The sequence below is a fragment of the Eleutherodactylus coqui genome, chromosome 2, assembly GCF_035609145.1.
Source record: "Eleutherodactylus coqui strain aEleCoq1 chromosome 2, aEleCoq1.hap1, whole genome shotgun sequence".
NCBI classification, from domain to species: domain Eukaryota; kingdom Metazoa; phylum Chordata; class Amphibia; order Anura; family Eleutherodactylidae; genus Eleutherodactylus; species Eleutherodactylus coqui.
Window position 1 is genome coordinate 247,391,907 of NC_089838.1, and position 16,815 is coordinate 247,408,721.

At 44.1% G+C, this 16,815-nt stretch overlaps 1 protein-coding gene across 2 annotated transcripts in view; it reads left to right on the forward strand.

Moving 5' to 3' along the window:
- The first annotated feature begins 8,255 nt into the window (after positions 1–8,255).
- MFGE8 (milk fat globule EGF and factor V/VIII domain containing) overlaps positions 8,256–16,815 on the forward strand; it is a 38,753-nt gene continuing 30,193 nt past the window's right edge. For both annotated transcript variants that reach the window (XM_066592807.1, XM_066592808.1), the window contains exon 1: positions 8,256–8,410. In XM_066592807.1, coding sequence (XP_066448904.1) covers positions 8,353–8,410 — 58 coding nt within the window. In that variant the 5' untranslated portion in view covers positions 8,256–8,352. The remainder of the gene's footprint in view (positions 8,411–16,815) is intronic.

Here is a 16,815-nt window from a genome sequence, read left to right on the forward strand (position 1 = left end):
TGATGCATACTGTAGACCATTTTTAAAGTGTAGATTTTTTTTTTTACTTTCAATCACATGATGCATCAGCACAGCATTAGCTGAGGCTATACCATTTTTGTCTGATAGGGGGAGAGGGGGCAGTTGAATTATCATTAGCCTCTATATTCAGCTAAATAAGCTACAGACCATAAGTATACAGTCAGAAGGATGACCTGTGATCCCCTATATTATAACTGTTACAGGAGCTGTGTGAACATCATCAGTAACTGTGACAGGAGTATCTGTATCCCCATGTAGACTGTTTCTGTGGTATAGTCATGTAACAGCATCACACACACAAAATTTGACTAGAAAATGAACACATAACCCCAAGTAGATCTGAGTTTGCCAGAACTGAGATCACATGAGTATCTGCATAAAAATAGATCAGGAGTTTCAAACAGAAAGAAAAAACTAGCCAAGACAACACCGAGCCTGTGAACATAGTACCATAGTATGTTAGGCTGAATGAAGACAATGTCCATCTAGTTAAGCCTGTTTCAACCCCCCCCCCCCCCTGTTGATCCAGAGGAAGGCAAAAAAAACCCAATGAAGCAGAAGCCAATTAGACCATTCGGGGGTAAAAATTCCTTCCCGGCTCCGTAATTGCAGTCAGAATAATTCCTGGATCAACATTTGATAGTTCCTACCTGACTATAAGACCCGGATCAACAACCCGCTTGTCACTTTATGTCTTTATCTTGTAATGTTATAGCACTCTAGAAAGACACGTAGTCCCCTCTTAAACTCCTCAATGGATTTTGCCATCACCATGTGTGTACAAAAGTAGGCCTAGCAAATGTAAATTAAAAGGGTTATATATTTTTCTTTCTGTCCATCAGTTACCATATTAACACACATAAACTTTCTGATTTATTTATATGGAAACTTATTGCTTCCCTATGCCCTCCTTGATTGGCAGCGGCAGCATCTAAACATTGCAGTCGTGGGTGGCTCAGCCTGTACATTGCTTCCCCTCCCCTCTCTGTACAGTGGCCACATGACTTACAATGTGGCCGTTTCATTGAACAGATTTGGCACTGCTTCCATGAACACACATCTGCCCTTGTTATTTCTTGTTATTCTTTTCAATATGTATGTATTTTTAATTCCCATAAAGCAAACCTACTTCTACTGCCAAGGGAAAAACATATTTCATGCTCTATGAAATATACATCGCTCCTGTGATACAGTCCATGAGTATCATGCACATATCTGTTTTAAAATATGTTATTAATAGCAGCATCTGGTAAATATTTCCATGCTTCCATTTACAATGTGATCTGAAGCCAGACTTCAATATTTGTGTGCATATATATCTACAATATTGTGTGCAGGACCTTGAAGATAAGGGGCAAGGTTTAACCCCTTACTGTTGCAGCCCTCATTGTGTTTTTATGTTTTACTGCCCACTTTCAAAAAATCATAACTGTATATTTTTTTTATTTTTCTGCCTGAATAATAATGGGGACTTGGCTTTTGTGGGCAGTATTGTGTTTTTCAGTGGTACCATTTAATGTACCATAATAATGTATTGAAAAACTTTTAATTAATTTCCAAGGGGGGAGACATGGAAAAAAACAAGGGGGTGGCTGTTATGACATTCATCGTGCAATAAAGATGATATCTTATCTTTAGGGCTTATTTAGACGACCGTATATCGGCTGCATTTTGACGCCGAGCCGATATACTATGTCCTTCTCTGCAGGGGGGGTGAGGATGGAAGAGCCAGGAGCAGGAACTGAGCTCCCGCCCCTTGCCACTATTTGCAATAAGAGTGGCGGGCGGAGGTGGAGCTAAGTCTTTGGGATTAGCTCCGCCCCTGTCCCACCCCTCCCATTGCAAATAATGGCAAGGGGTGGAGAGGGGGTGGGAGCTCAGTTCCTGCTCCTGGCTGTTCCATTCTCCCCCCCCCCCCTGCAGATGAGGACACCGTATATCAGCTCGGCGTGAAAACCCAGCCGATATACGGTCATCTGAATAAGACCTTATTCTGCGGATCAGTAAGATTACAGCAATACCACATTTATGTGGCTTATATAAAATACTTAAAAAAACAAAAAAAACTAAAACAATGCTTTATGTTGCCATCTTTTGATCCACCAAACATTTTTTTATTTTTCTGTCGATGGGGTTGTATGAAATAACTTTTGGGCAAGTTGACCTAAAGTTTTTATTGATACTATTTTTGCGTATATACGACTTTTTGCTCGCTTTTTATCCAGTTTTTTTTCTTGGAGTTGAGGTGACCAAAGAAGTGCAATTTTGGCATTGCTTATTGTTTATTTCTCAATTAATAATGTTAGATTTCACTAAATTGGACTTTTATGGATGTGACCAAACCAGTTTTTTTTTTCTTTTGATGTGATGACTATGAAAATTATGTGATTTTGAACTTTTACTACTTTTTACTTTTTCTAATCAAAGTTTTTTTTAGCCCTCATAAGGGACTTCAATTGTCTGATTGCTTATACAATATAATGCAACTCACTCATGGCAGCCCTGGGAGCCATGACATCAGGCTGACACTACTATAGTATTGCGTTATACGGTGTTCTGAGCGGGGTTCTATTAATACAAGCCACAGGGCACAGACTCATCTTAATAGGCACGCACTTACGTCAGCCCTGGGAGCCATGACACCAGGACGGTACCTCGTAATCTCATTGCAGTGGTAGCCTTTTGGAATCCCAAATGCCGATCAGTGCCTTTAAAGGGTTAACAGCCGCAATCAGATTTATCTCTGACTGCAGCTGTTGCGGGTGGATGTCAGTTGTCAAAGATGTCTTACATCTGAGAGGTACTAAGTTTGCTGTGCGCAAACAATACAGTGAAAAGACGATATGCGCAAAAAAGCCTCATTCAGTGCGCAAAAAAATAGTGCTGAGGCACGCACAAATTCTCATATACTTGTGTGAAGGAGACCTAAGTGTATTTTCTGATGCTTCTCATTGACAACACGTGTGGTCTGAAGATGAAATTCCTCTGCTTGTCAAGGGTATCTGGCTTCCTTGACAACTGTCAAGACTTTCCTGCTTCCTAGGGATTATGAATTGCACAATGTGGATACAATGAAAGATCTACGATAAATAATTTACAGTATATTTATGATAATGACCTGACTATGGCCAGTTTTACTTCTTCATTTTTGCTAACCTACAGGCAATAAAATAGAAGGCAAAGAGCAAGACACAACTGCAAATCAGACTCCATACAGCAAAGCACTGCAGCTTCAACCGTTATGCATTAGATCAATACAAAGTGAACAGTCTAAACACAGCTGTGTATTTAAAGGGGTATTCCCATCTCAGCCAATTATGGCCAAAATGGGAATACACATTTCTATGCCATGCCCACCAGTGCCTGAAATGGGCAAACTGGCTGTTCTACGCTCTCTCTATAACTCCCATAGAAGGGAATCGGAGTTATGGAAACAGTGTAGCACAGTGAGCTATTGTGTTTATGTAACTTCTAAGATGCTGCAACATTGTAGCTCACTGTGCTACTGTTTCCATGACTGACTTAAAGCGACCCAACAGTGACAGGCGGAGGGTGACATGGGTCCCCTGTTCTCGTGATTGGTGGGGGTTTCAGCGGATAAGGCATAACCTTTGATCCTGGTACAACCCGTTTAAATGTTTTATGGTTTCCTTTTGGAACTGACAGTGGGATACATTCCACACATTATTTTCACATATCAATCCTACAACAAGTGCTAACAATGCCAAAACTGTTCAGTAAATGATCTCAGTGCTGTAAATCAATGTACTAACCCCCCACCGACCACCCTCAAGGGTTCTCTACAACACCCTGTTATTATCTTAGATCCATGACAGATAACAATACATACACAGAGCAGGTTAATGACTGACAACCTTTTTCGTTTTGTTACACCAGGGGCCTATATATCTTTTAAGTTGTGGGACACTTCTCAAAGGGAATCTGTGCAGGACAGCCTGCTGCTGTTACAGGTAGATGCCTTAGGAAAACTAGAACAGCTCCAATTATAAAGTGTGCATCCTACATAGCTGACGACTGAGCAAGACCTTATGACCCCATCTGTGGAACTTTAGTATATAGGGTGCATGCCAATATGGCATAAAATAATCAGAAGTCAGCTTTATTCATGGACATGGCTCACAGAAACACAGTATTTCAGTTTGATGTAGATACTATGTCAGAGGGGGACCGACCATGTCCCCAGTTGCTTCTTGGCTTTTATTATGTTGCATGAAGGCAGCGGCCATATTTCTGGAGGCAGTAGAGTGGTCTCACAGGGGCAGTAGGTGGGGCTGAAAATGGGCAGCCAGGTGGACAGTATATAGTAGACTACTTAGATGTGTTTTGCATAATGCGGCATAAAGAGACAGCAACGAGAGAACAGTACAGTGACCTAAAGAGGAAGAATGGGCCAACCTGGAGTGTGTGTGCCATGAGGGAGGGCAGATACTTAGCTATGGAGCTAGGGATGACGAGAAACCAAGACGGACTGCATAGCAGGATTATAACTGCCCTCTTCTCCATCACCCCATGCAAATTGGAAGGTAGAACAGCGCCACCTGTTGGAAGCCAGCATTCCTGCAAGTCAACGTCAGACCTTTTAACAAGCCTTGTAACAGTGATTGGGAGTATAAGCCAAAGCCAGAGCCTTCTCCAGGAGGTAAATATAATCATGCACAGATGGGCTGCGATTTCAAGTTAATAGGTGCTATTTACGACTGATTTCAGACCGATATTTCTTTCTGAAAATTGGAGAGAAAAACAGCCCCTGTGCAGCTATGCATGAACTCTCACACTGAGGTGAGATCAGAACCGGAGATGTCGGGAATTGAATTTCAACATGCCCAATCCTTTTGTTCCAATGAGATAAGCTGCTTCCAGAGGTGTTTGGCAGTGGCTTATCCCCTTGTGGAGAACACATACTTACTTAGCTGAGCACGCATGTGTATTAGGGAAAGAATAACTTTCGGCCAAACACAAGCATTTCGGAACGTCAGCGGTTTCCTTCATCAGCGATTGTGATTCACTGCTCCTTGCACCCTAAAATACACTCTTCCATTGATGGAATACCAGAATTTTCTTATTCCATGGCCATTACCATTTTGGATGACCCGAAGCAATAGTGTATATAAGGGTGCAAGAAACAAAGAAACACATCTTTGGCTGCTTTTAGACTGAACTATTTTTTACTTTTGCTCCTTTTAACTATTTTTTTGAACGACAGCCATTCCATCTAAAAGGGCTTTCAAGGGGTTTTGTCATTAGAAAAAAAAATCAATACTGAACTATTGCTCCCCTGTCATTCTTCTTACAGAATATTCATCTCGCTGATCTTCTCCAGTCCCCTGGGTCACATTACAACAAGTCAGCCTGGTCTTCCTCTTCTTCTGGTGACGAAGTGTCCATTCTCTTCATTCTTCTTCCTGCAGGTCAGTGTAGGTTACGTCACTAGTGACGTAGCGTTCACTGCCTAGCAAGGAATGCCGAACTATTGCCGAGACTGCACATGCACGCTGTCTCGCCGTGAGGGTTCATATACTACTGCAGCGAGATCCCACGCATCCACACTCTCTGCAATAGCTCTACACTTCCTGATAGGCTGTGAACGCTACGTCACTAGTGACGTAGCGTACGTTGACATGCAGGAAGAAGACTGCAGAGAATGGACGCTTCATCACTGGAAAAAGAAGAATCGGCCGACTGGAGGTAAGGTGACCCGGAAGGACTGCAGGAGACAGGGGAAGATGCGGTAAGAAGACTGACGGGGAAGGAATAGGTAAGTATAGAATGTTTTTTTTTCTATGGACAGAACCCTGTTAAGGGTGGCTTTATGTGGGACAGCTGTCGCCTGAATAGTCTCTCAAAATAGTTGCCAATGAACGACAGCTGTTTGTGTGCTTTTACAAAGAGCGATCGCTTAACGAATTGTTGGGAGCGCCTATACAGAGATTTATAACATCTGGCCCCTTTGCGAGACACACAAAACTTGCTTGAATGTGAACTCTATTCTTTTGAATGGAGTCAGGGTAAGGTAAATTCCCCTGGTGCAAGCACCGCGACATGACAGACTCCTAGGGTGACCTCACATTGTGACATTTTCTTGGCAGACTGTTTTTTTGTGGGGTGGTTTGCCATTGCCTTCCCCAGTCATCTTTTTACCCCCCAGCAAACTGGGTACTCATTTTACCGACCTCGAAAGGATGAGTCAACCTTAAGCCGGCTACCTGAATGGAGTCATACATATGAGCGATTCTTTTTTCTCCTTGTCCCTCGGAATGCATCGCCCATTGATTTCAATAGGACAGTTAAACACATTGCCCAGTGTGTGAGATGCACAGGAGTGCGATGTGATGTTCCCAATTGAAATCAATGGGAAATACTTGGTGATCCTCGAATACGTGTGAATCAAACACCAGATGATCAGAATTTCACTGAGGTGATGCAAGGTGTATTTGCATAAAAAGGTCTCACATCCGCAGGTGAAATGTACATTGACAAGCGCAATATCGGAGCGGGTTTCTTGGCCCGATATTGCACTCGCTTGTGTGAATGCGGCCTTAGTATAAACAGCAGCCATTCAGCCCTGATCAACTGCCTGTTTTACAGTGAATGTAGGCGGCAGCCGGAAGAGATCTCTGGCACGCATCGCCTCCGTTTACTGAATGAATATTGCTCCTGTATGAAAACTCAGCCTAGTCCCTGTCAGTCGTTCCGTCTAGAACCACCCTAAGACCTCATGTCCACTGGCGAATCGCATTCCGCATGCAGGAGTCCGCAGAGGAATCCAACCCTGCCCGTGGCAGAGAACACTGCAGGTTCTCTACTTACCCGTCCGGTTCTTCTGCGGGTCTTTTTTTTATCTTCCCTGCCAATGTGTGCAGAAGCATCGGGCCGCTGCGGAATCTGCAGCCCATCTGCAATTTAAATGCGAACGGGCCGTAAATTGGATGACTTCCATTGACTTTAATCAATCCGCAGTGGAATGGAGCATGCTGCGATTTTTTTCTAGACCAAAAGGTCCACAAATCAAATCCTTGTGCTTTATTTCACTTGCGGATGCCCATGAATCCCTATGGGCTTCTTGATTTGTGGATCTTCAGATCAAATTAGATCCACTTGAGGACATCGGGCCTAAGGCCGGCTCACTTGAACAGATTTGAATTGCGGATTCAACAGGCATTGAAAAGCATGTACTTTCGAATTTTTCCTCACACTCTGTGTACGAATTGCGTATTCCACAAGCGGAAGTACAATCACAGCATGCTCTAGTCTAACGCAGATTCTGTGTGGCCGGCTCAAAACATGTCTATGGATGCGAGCAATCAGCAGCCCATACGCAATTGACACTGCGTATGAGCGGCGAAAATGCTCGCAACTGAATAGGAGAATAGATAGAAAAGCCGGCAGGAGGCGAGAGATCTTTCTTCCGCGCGGACGATATGCTGTGTATACGCGTACATCCTCTCGGACAACCGCACGCATCCGCGATCCTTTGCAATTGTTTTTCGCGAAGGATCACCACTGCGGAATCCGACCCGTTCGCGTGAGCGCGGCCTAAGAGTCCTTTTAGACCAGACGATTCTTGTTTGAACAAGCGAGCGACTTCGCCGCTAACACGTTCGCAGTCTGTTTAGACAGGGAGGCGCGTCATTGGCTCATTCGAGAATCGTTTAGTCGCTTTATAAGCGGATGAGAACACCTGAACGAGCGCTGCTGAAACTGAACGAGCTGGATGTTATGTCTAGCGTAAAATGGCCGATGAACGAAAAGCGAACAATTCTCGGTTGTCGTCTCGCGTTCAGACCGAACGATTAGCGCTCGTTTGAACGATAACCGCCCCGTCTAAACGCACAGGTTCTCGTTCATCACCCATTGGACGGCCATGTTTATATGGAACAAGTGTCCCTTACATTCGCCGTATGAACTATTAAGACTTGTACGGCCATTTGTGGGACTTCCAGCTCCATAACAGAAGGGTTTGTGTGAAGTAAAGATGACTGACAAGACACAAGTGAAAGGTAGTTTCTGTGAGGGGACATAAGGAGCACGTGAAAAGCTTTATTGTTCTTAGAAGACAAGGCTGGAAGTTGGAGACTTGTGTCAGCGAACAGACAACCATAGCGTGAGGCGCCTCAGACACAACAAGTCCCCCCTCCCTTCTCTCTGCCTCCTCTGCCTCACAACCCGCGCTGATTGGTGGAGGCCGGCGTCACGTGACGCTAATCTGCAATCTCAGGCTCAGGGCAGAGAACAGTGTGAAATCCTCCCGGAACAGCCAAAATCCAGGAGAGCAGATCGGAGCGTGAGCCGAGCCCCGGCGGGAGGAGCACCATGTCCACCACTCTGCTCATCGCTTCTCTCACTCTCTGGGCTTTTCTCAGGGTGCAAGGTAAGTCTGCGTCACGTGACTCCTTCTATATTTGGGTCACTTCTTGGCAGAAGTCCTATTCTAAATGTGACAGATCAGTAATAGCCGATCTTACTATTCTATGATGGAACGCTAGATGAGACTCTAGAATAGATTGCAAGCTCTTCTGACCCATTTGACAGTTTGTGCATTTCACTTTTCTAACTTCTTTAAAGGCTAATAAGTTGTATCTGAGAACTGGTGAAAGTGACATCCATTCTATAGAATTAAAGGGGCGATCAAATCAGAGTCTTATCTGACTGCGCAGCTATTATTTGCAGTTATCAGTGTCTATGTAAATGACCCCTGATCACTACGGTTATTAAAACCGCCCTGTGACTATTAGCATGTGGTTTATACGCTTTGCACTTTGGGCTTATTGTGCCTATAAAGGGCCACTTCCTGGGTATATAGGTATCCCCGGACAACCAGGGAGTATACAGGAAACACCCTATCAAAGTCAATGCCTGTAGTGACACGGATTTCTTTAATATGTGGTCCGTCGCCCCCCAAGATCTGAGCGATCAGCACCCAAGTCTTTACCCAATCACTGTAGCATTGTATATGATCTCCCACCCCGGGCTATTTTGGGAGCTAAGACTAATTGAAGCAGTGACGTCATGTCTCAGAGGCGGATTAAGGAGGTACATTGATTTGTTACTTTGTTTAGGAGCCTTTCCAGGGAACACCTATGTATTCTTCTCCGCTCGGGTTGTATCTAATCGATTTATACAAGCTCCGTCCACTTGCAGCATTTACTCCTTCTGGGATCATTCTGCAGCGGAATGGGTTAACGGGCGCCGTAGTTTATAGAATAATAAGCCATTCTTCATTCACAAATGTTTCTGCAGGTGGATATATGTAAGGTGCCTGCCGCCCAGTACACTCAACTCCTAGTGGCTGATAACAGAAAACAATGGATTGCATTGAAGTGAGTTAAAATAGAGAGATCAGCTTTCGATAAGCAGTAGGGTGGTCTAATATTGACTGTCCCTTTAAATAGGTGAAAGTAAATGGAAGGAATCTCCTTCTTGTTAACTCTGGGTAATGTAAAGTATGATGCTGTCTCCAGCTGCGGTACAGATGATGCGAGGAGCTGGTAGAAGAGTTCTCATTACGGATGGATCTCCGATGGGAGAGGGAGTTTTCACCGGTGGGAATTTTGTTTTTTAGCATCAGTGACATGTAATGGGCGTAGTGTGAAGAGAATGAGATCATGCTGGAAGCCTGGCAGCCTATAGGAGCCGCTCAGCAGGCACGGACCTGATATTCTGCTTAGTAATACACTGATATATGCTCCATCTGTGCCTTCTCATTCCGGGAACCAATAGAACAAAGTGCCAGTGTAACAGGCTGATAATGTAACCTCAACTACTTCTCATCTGCTGTAATCAGCCATTGTTAAGTAGATGATATCAATAGTATCTGCAGATCTGTTATCTGTTGCCATGAACCCGAATAGCCCACATAATCGTGTCTAGACTATAAGAGCCGCTCAATGCCGTTGCTGTCCTCTAATTCACTTAAGTGCTTTATTTATGGGGCTCTTATCTCTTAAGTTCTCTATTTGTCTTTTACAGTTTCCAGATTCCAATATTAACTTTTAAGGTACGATACCGAGAGCAGTCGGTCACTTCTCGTTCGTCGTTCAATTTCCGCATGCAGAAAACTGAATGACATGTTGTTCCAGGTAAACAGGCAGTTGATCACTTATGAATGACTGCCTGATGACTGTGGATGGAGGCGGGTGGAATGATCCCCGGCCCGCTCTACCACCATTCAGTAGCGAGGCTTGTCTCTGTGTAAAAGCACAGGGATGATTATTGCTGGGACAGCATGTTGGGCGTCTGTTGCTCGACGGATCGTCCCGTGTAAAAGCACCCTTACTTTAAGAAATAGAAATTAGAGGTATGGGGCCGTGTTATAGACTATTTTAGAGAGTTGTCTACATTTCAGTTTTCCTTATTCTCAGAAACACAACTTTAGACATCAGGACACTGTTAAAGGGAATGTCCAGGACTTTTTGAATTTTTTTTTTCTACTGATGAGCTATCCTCAGGATAGATTGTCAATAATGTATTGGCAGGGGTCCGCTTTGAATCGGCTGATTCCTGGCACCGCTGTCAGTAGAAAGCACTGTATTGTCCCCTCGAATTTAGTGGGAGCTGTTCCTGTATTACCAAATTAAACTGCTTCCTGCACTGTCCCTATTGGCAGCGGAGCCAGGAATTAGCTGATCATCGGGAAACCCGAGTGGCAGACCGCTGCTGATCATCTATTGACCTGCTAAGAATAATGCGTCAATAGAGAAAAGTTCCAGACAAGCCCTTTAAAGAGGACTTGACATGACCTCATGCCAGTGGAGTCGGCTGCATAGCTTTGTGGTCTTACTTACTTCAACATTTTCAATACTCATTAGAGACGAGCAAGTATACTCGCTAAGGCACATTACTCGAGCGAGTAGTGCCTTAGCCGAGTATCTCCCCGCTCGTCTCTAAAGATTCGGGGGCCGGCGCGGGTGACAGGTGAGTTGCGGCGGGGAGCGGGGGGGGGGGGGGGGGGGGAGAGAAGGGGAGAGAGAGATCTCCCCGCCGGCCCCCGAATCTTTAGAGACGAGCGGGGAGATACTCAGCTAAGGCACAACTCACTCGGGTAATGTGCCTTAGCGAATATACTCGCTCATCTCTAATACTCATCCCTGATCCTCCATGTATGATCTTTTTGGATTTGCCTCCATGTGCTGTGAACGTGTCATCCCCATTGTTCATGGCAATCATGTCTGACGTTTCCCATTAATGGAGACCCCTCACTTGACACACTTGCAGCACTACTTTTTAATGTGGCCGTACACATTAATTAATGTTGGCCAGACCATCCTATTTTGGTGTGGTCAACCATCTAATCCGTAGAGGGTATCCCAACTTTCACCCAATGACATATGTTGGGAGTGAAAGAACTCCAACATGCTCAATCGTTGCCACAAGTATGTTAGTAGCTTGCCCCCATGCAGCTTGGCCGAGTGTGGGTTTGTATGGGGGATCAAGAGGAATGGTTGTGCCAAATGACCATATAGCCAATAAATATCTAGAATGTATGGCGAGCTTTAAGATGCTAGATCTTTGGAAGAAATCAGTGGGAGCCACTGTCGGATATGCTCACCTTGAAGCATATGTCTTGAAGACTTGTCAACGGTATATGCTATGTCTCTTCTAAATTATTGAAAAAGATGATTGGCTGGGGTGGCAGCGGCCGACCATAATCAGTACAGTTGTCTGACATGCCTCAATGACTAGGCTAAGATGGCATCATCCTTGAGGCTTGAAAAATGATACCCGTGTTTCCTTATGGGATGGAAAGTTGTAAAAGAAAAGTTCAATTTTTTTGAGGGTTGCAAGGTCACCGGACACTTTTTAAAAAGTTTTTGTCCCATATGGAAACGTTGAGATCAGTACATGAATTTCAGTAGCATTGTGACCTTACCGGAACTAGCGATCAATACCATGGAGTCCTAGATGTAGGAACCAGAGTATCAGTTGGGGGTCCATGGACTGAAATCCTGAATGTTCAGTAGAGCATACTGTCCTGGAGAGTTGCTCTTGAGTCTTTACCACGAAGTACAGTCCAGCATGTTTTTATTAGCACTTTTCGGAGGCTACCAGGACAGTATCCCAATATATCCTATTAGAGAGTTCTTTATGGCAAAGTTACATCATATTTCTCTTGTAACGTAAAGCTGTTGATAATTTTAACTTTTGCATACCAGACTGACCAAATAAATTCTGGTGTAAGGCAGTTGCTTCATCTAACTTCCTAGAAGTCCTGGAGATATGTTAGACACTTATATATAGGTAGGAATCTGAGTACTAGGAAGGGGCACAACTGCTTGTTGGGTGCGATGTTCCTTCTGCTCATGTCAGTATTTTCCCTTCTCTTGGAAGCGATGAGGTTAGCCTAAATATAACGATAGCAATACTTGGCTTTTCTTAGAAAACAACAACTATCTGAAAATGGCCTAATAGGAGATGAAGTAGAAGAGCGCTCGCCGGGCAATTGTGCCGCTACAGTTCTGTTTTCTAGTGATCAGTGGGGGTTTCAGCGCCCAGGTATCCATCAACTTAAAGAGTAACTGCACTTTTTACTAATTTTTGACATGTGAGAGCGCTGCCGCAGATCCCCGCTGCTCACTGAAACAAGGAGGCTGCAGTGCCTGCCGAGTTGTCAGCTTTCGGCGGTCTTCATTGCTTGATGACTACTGTATGCAGGGCTTTTTCCTCCTGTATTTTGTGCGGCGTCTGCGACGCAAACTCCAAACGCCTTATTTAGCCTAAATATAAACTGACTGACAGGTATCATTCAAGGTATCTTTCACTTTTAATGGCTGTAATAGCTCAGCATTAGAGTTGAGCGAGTATACTCGCTAAGGCACATTACTCGAATGAGTAGTGCCTTGGCCGAGTATCTCCCCGCTCATCTCTAAAGATTTGGGGGCCCGTGCGGGGGACAGGTGAGTTTCGGGGGGGGGGGGGGGGGAGGGAGAGAGAGATCTCCCCGCTCTCCCCCGCCGGCCCGCGAATCTTTAGAGACGAGCGGGGAGATACTCGGCTAAGGCACTACTCGCTCGAGTAATGTGCCTTAGCGGGTATACTTGCTCACCTCTACTCAGCATGTGTTACAAATGATGGAACCTTAACAAACCCCATTATGAAGTCTACTGATTGCCATCTAGATCAGTTGTACATGAAGAGTAGACAAAGCCTTACCTACATAGGTAGAGTGGTCAATCGAATTTATTTATACAAGGAGAACTTGAAAGTTTGCAGAAACATTATAAAATTGCAGAAGTAAGTGTTACCAAGTATCAAGCCTTATTCTCCAAGCCGCTCCACATAGGCGACAAGAACATTCTGTAATAGTTGCTGCAAGGAATTTCCGATTGCATGTGTATTATCAGAACATTCCTGCTCCCAGGAACACTATTCCTACAATAACACTGTAAAATATCTTCCAGGCTACCGGAAAAATGTCTTTCGTGATATTTGCTGTGTTTTACATCTGTCCTGGCCTGTGGGCATGTGAGGTGACTGCACTACAGATGTTCTAGAGTTGGTTCAGCGAATGATTTTTCTTTCTCCTGGTAGTACCAACCATATGATATCATTCCTTTCTTTCCCAATTGTCTAAACCCTGTGGATACAGCAGTATCCCCATCATTTCTAACAGTAGACCCTACAGGGAATCCTTCTTTCTCTATTGTTATAACACACAGCAGTCAGAAAAGTGTTATTTTGGCTGCTTCTGCCATTGCTGTATTATACTTTGTCAACTAAAAAATCCAGCCCCCAGAAGGAGTTGTTGTTTTGCTGCAAAACTCGGCATACAATTACATCTCAGATATGCAAATGATGAGAGTTGTGGTGATTAGATGAGCGATCTTGCTACCTGAGGCCCTAAATTGGATCCCCCCTTGGCCTATAAAAGGCTCTTAGAGGCTCCTTGTGTGTAGTGACCTCCTCTTCCGCTTGTGTAGAGCTTGTTGACCACTAGACGCCTCCATGACGCAATCCAAGAGATTTCTCCCAGTTAACAGAGGTTGAGTGGGAGTGCAATATTGGAATGTGAGAAGCTGGATGGTCGTATCGGCGAATTGCCGTCCACCTGGTCTGTTCTGATCAAAGTATTAGGAAGTGTTAGGATCAGTAGATGCTAGAGGCTTAGTTACAACAAATGTGAACCAATCTGCTGCAGAATACCATATGGAACCACTCTTCGCCTCCATGCCCGCCCGTATCGCATCTTGTATAAAGCTAGAGGCGGTACTAGAGCCTCCATGCCCAACTGTTTCCCATCATACATCCAAGCTAGAGGCGGTACAACAGGGTACTAGAGCCTCCATGCCCATTTGTATCACATCTTGTATCCAAGCTTGAGGTGGTATAACAGGGAATTAGAGCCTCTATGCCCCCCCCCCCCTATTACATCTTGTATCCAAGCTAGAAGCGGTACAACAAGGTGCTATAGCCTCCATGCCCTCCGGTATCACATATTGTATCCAAACTAGAGGCGGCCCAACAGGGTACTAGAGCCTCCAAGCCTTCCTGTATCACATCTTGTATCCAAGCTAGAGGTGGTACAACAGGGTACTAGAGCCTCCAAGCCTGTCTGTATCACATCTTGTATCCAAGCTAGAGGAGGTACAACAGGGTACTAGAGCCTCCAAGCCTGTCTGTATCACATCTTGTATCCAAGCTAGAGGAGGTACAACAGGGTACTAGAGCCTCCATGCCTGCCAGTATCACATCTTGTATCCAAGCTAGAGGCAGTACAACAGGGTACTAGAGCCTCCAAGCCTGTCTGTATCACATCTTGTATCCAAGCTAGAGGCGGTACAACAGGTTACTAGAACCTTCATGCCCGCCTGTATCACATCTTGTATCCAAGCTAGAGGCGGTACAGCAAGGTACTAAAGCCTCCATGCCCACCCGTATCACATCTTGTATCCAAGCCACAGGTGGTACAAAAGGGTACTAGAGCCTCCATGCCCAGCCGTAACACATCCGGTATCCAAGCTAGATGCGGTACAACAGGGTACTAGAGCCTCCCCCCAAGGGGTCAGTTTTCCACAATAAATTATCATTTTGCTCTTATATTGCACTCCCTTACTTATATTAAGGTTAGAATTGCATATAGAAAGTTTCATTTGATTCAGACAACTTCTAGATACTTGATTTTTTTTTTTTTTTTAATTGACAATGAGTGTATATTGGCCCATTACCTGAGTGCTGCCCCTTTGTCCCTTCCCTCTCCTCATCAATGCTATTAGAGCAGAGATTGAAAATGTGATTTACCCATGGCTATCATTTTTCTTTTAACGTATCTCTCCCTTTTATAAAGGGAGCAATTGCAATAACTTATTGAGCTGCTGAAGATGAAATCCCTCGACATACAAGGGTAGGTTAGCTAAAAGTGTGCACTCACTCTAAAGACTTGGGATCCAGGAGATTGTCTCTCTTTATACTGACAGTGATGTTCAGCCTGGATATATAACAGAAGTTGAAAGACCTTGTAATAACTGACGGCACAAACAGCATTTCCCAAGAAACCCGCTTGCTGTTTATAAATGTCATGTTTTTGCTGTTGACCAAGAGAACACAGCTGGACCTTGAAACGGCTGGAACAATTGTCCAACTATACCAGACAGGGCCTCTTTTATCTGCATGGTAAAAAAAACTGTCCTTACGGAATAAATTAAAGCTAAAATTATTTAGACACCCTTATAATTTATTTCACTACCCATAATTAACTCCGGGTATATTCATATGTCATATAACGGAGTCAGATGTAATCCAGACTTTATTAACCAGTCATTAAAATCCACTTGGAACAACCAATGAAATAAGAATGCTTACGCGTTTTGAAACCTCTCACATCTTTTATAGCTAGGATTAAAGACGCAAATGGTGTCTGAAACGTGTAAGCATTCCTATTTCACAGATTATTAACCCATCATTAAAATCCACTTGAACAATCTGTGAAATAGGAATGCTTACACGTTTCAGACACCATTTGCGTCTTTAATCCTAGCTATAAAACATGTGAGAGGTTTCAAAACGTGTAAGCATTCTTATTTCATTGGTTGTTCCAAGTGGATTTTAATGATGGGTTAATAAAGTCTGCATTATGTTTTTCTGAACCTTGGATCAGGTTTTGCTTCGTTGTTTAGCAAGTTGACTTTCACACGTTACACTAACATTTATGTTGCAATTCTCATTTGGGATTTGTACAAACGATCACTTGTGGGAGCAGGCTCCCATATTAACGGGACAGAAAAGGTGCGATGATGAAAGATGCCATCAGTGTCGAACAAGCGTTTCGTTATTTGGCCATCGATCGCTGGGCACGTGTTTTAGACTGGGCAATAATCGTGCCCAAACATCTCAATGAAGATGTTGGATTTTTCTCTGTAATTAGTGCAAAATGTCCAGTTTGAAACCTTTAGCTATTCATGGCCTCAATGTATCAAATCTGATGAAAAAGTATCCCCTCTGTGTCCAATTTTGGAGACTACATTTAATTGATTTTTAGGATACTATTAATTACTGCTCTAAAAAGGCTAGCAGATACTGTTTACGACTAGAGATGAGCGAACGTGCTCGTTTAGAGCAATTAAAAAAAAACAAACGATGCTCGATCGAGTAACTGCTTAATCGGGCGAAAAGATTTAGGGGGCGCCGGGGGTTTGCGGAGGGGAGTGGGGGGGAAAGAGAGAGCTCCCCCTGCTACCACCTGCTCCACCCCGGCGCCCCCCCGAATCTTTTTGCCCGAGTAGGCAGTTACTCGAAAATAGTGATGCTCGATCGAGTAATTGTCCTAAACGAGCACGTTCGCTC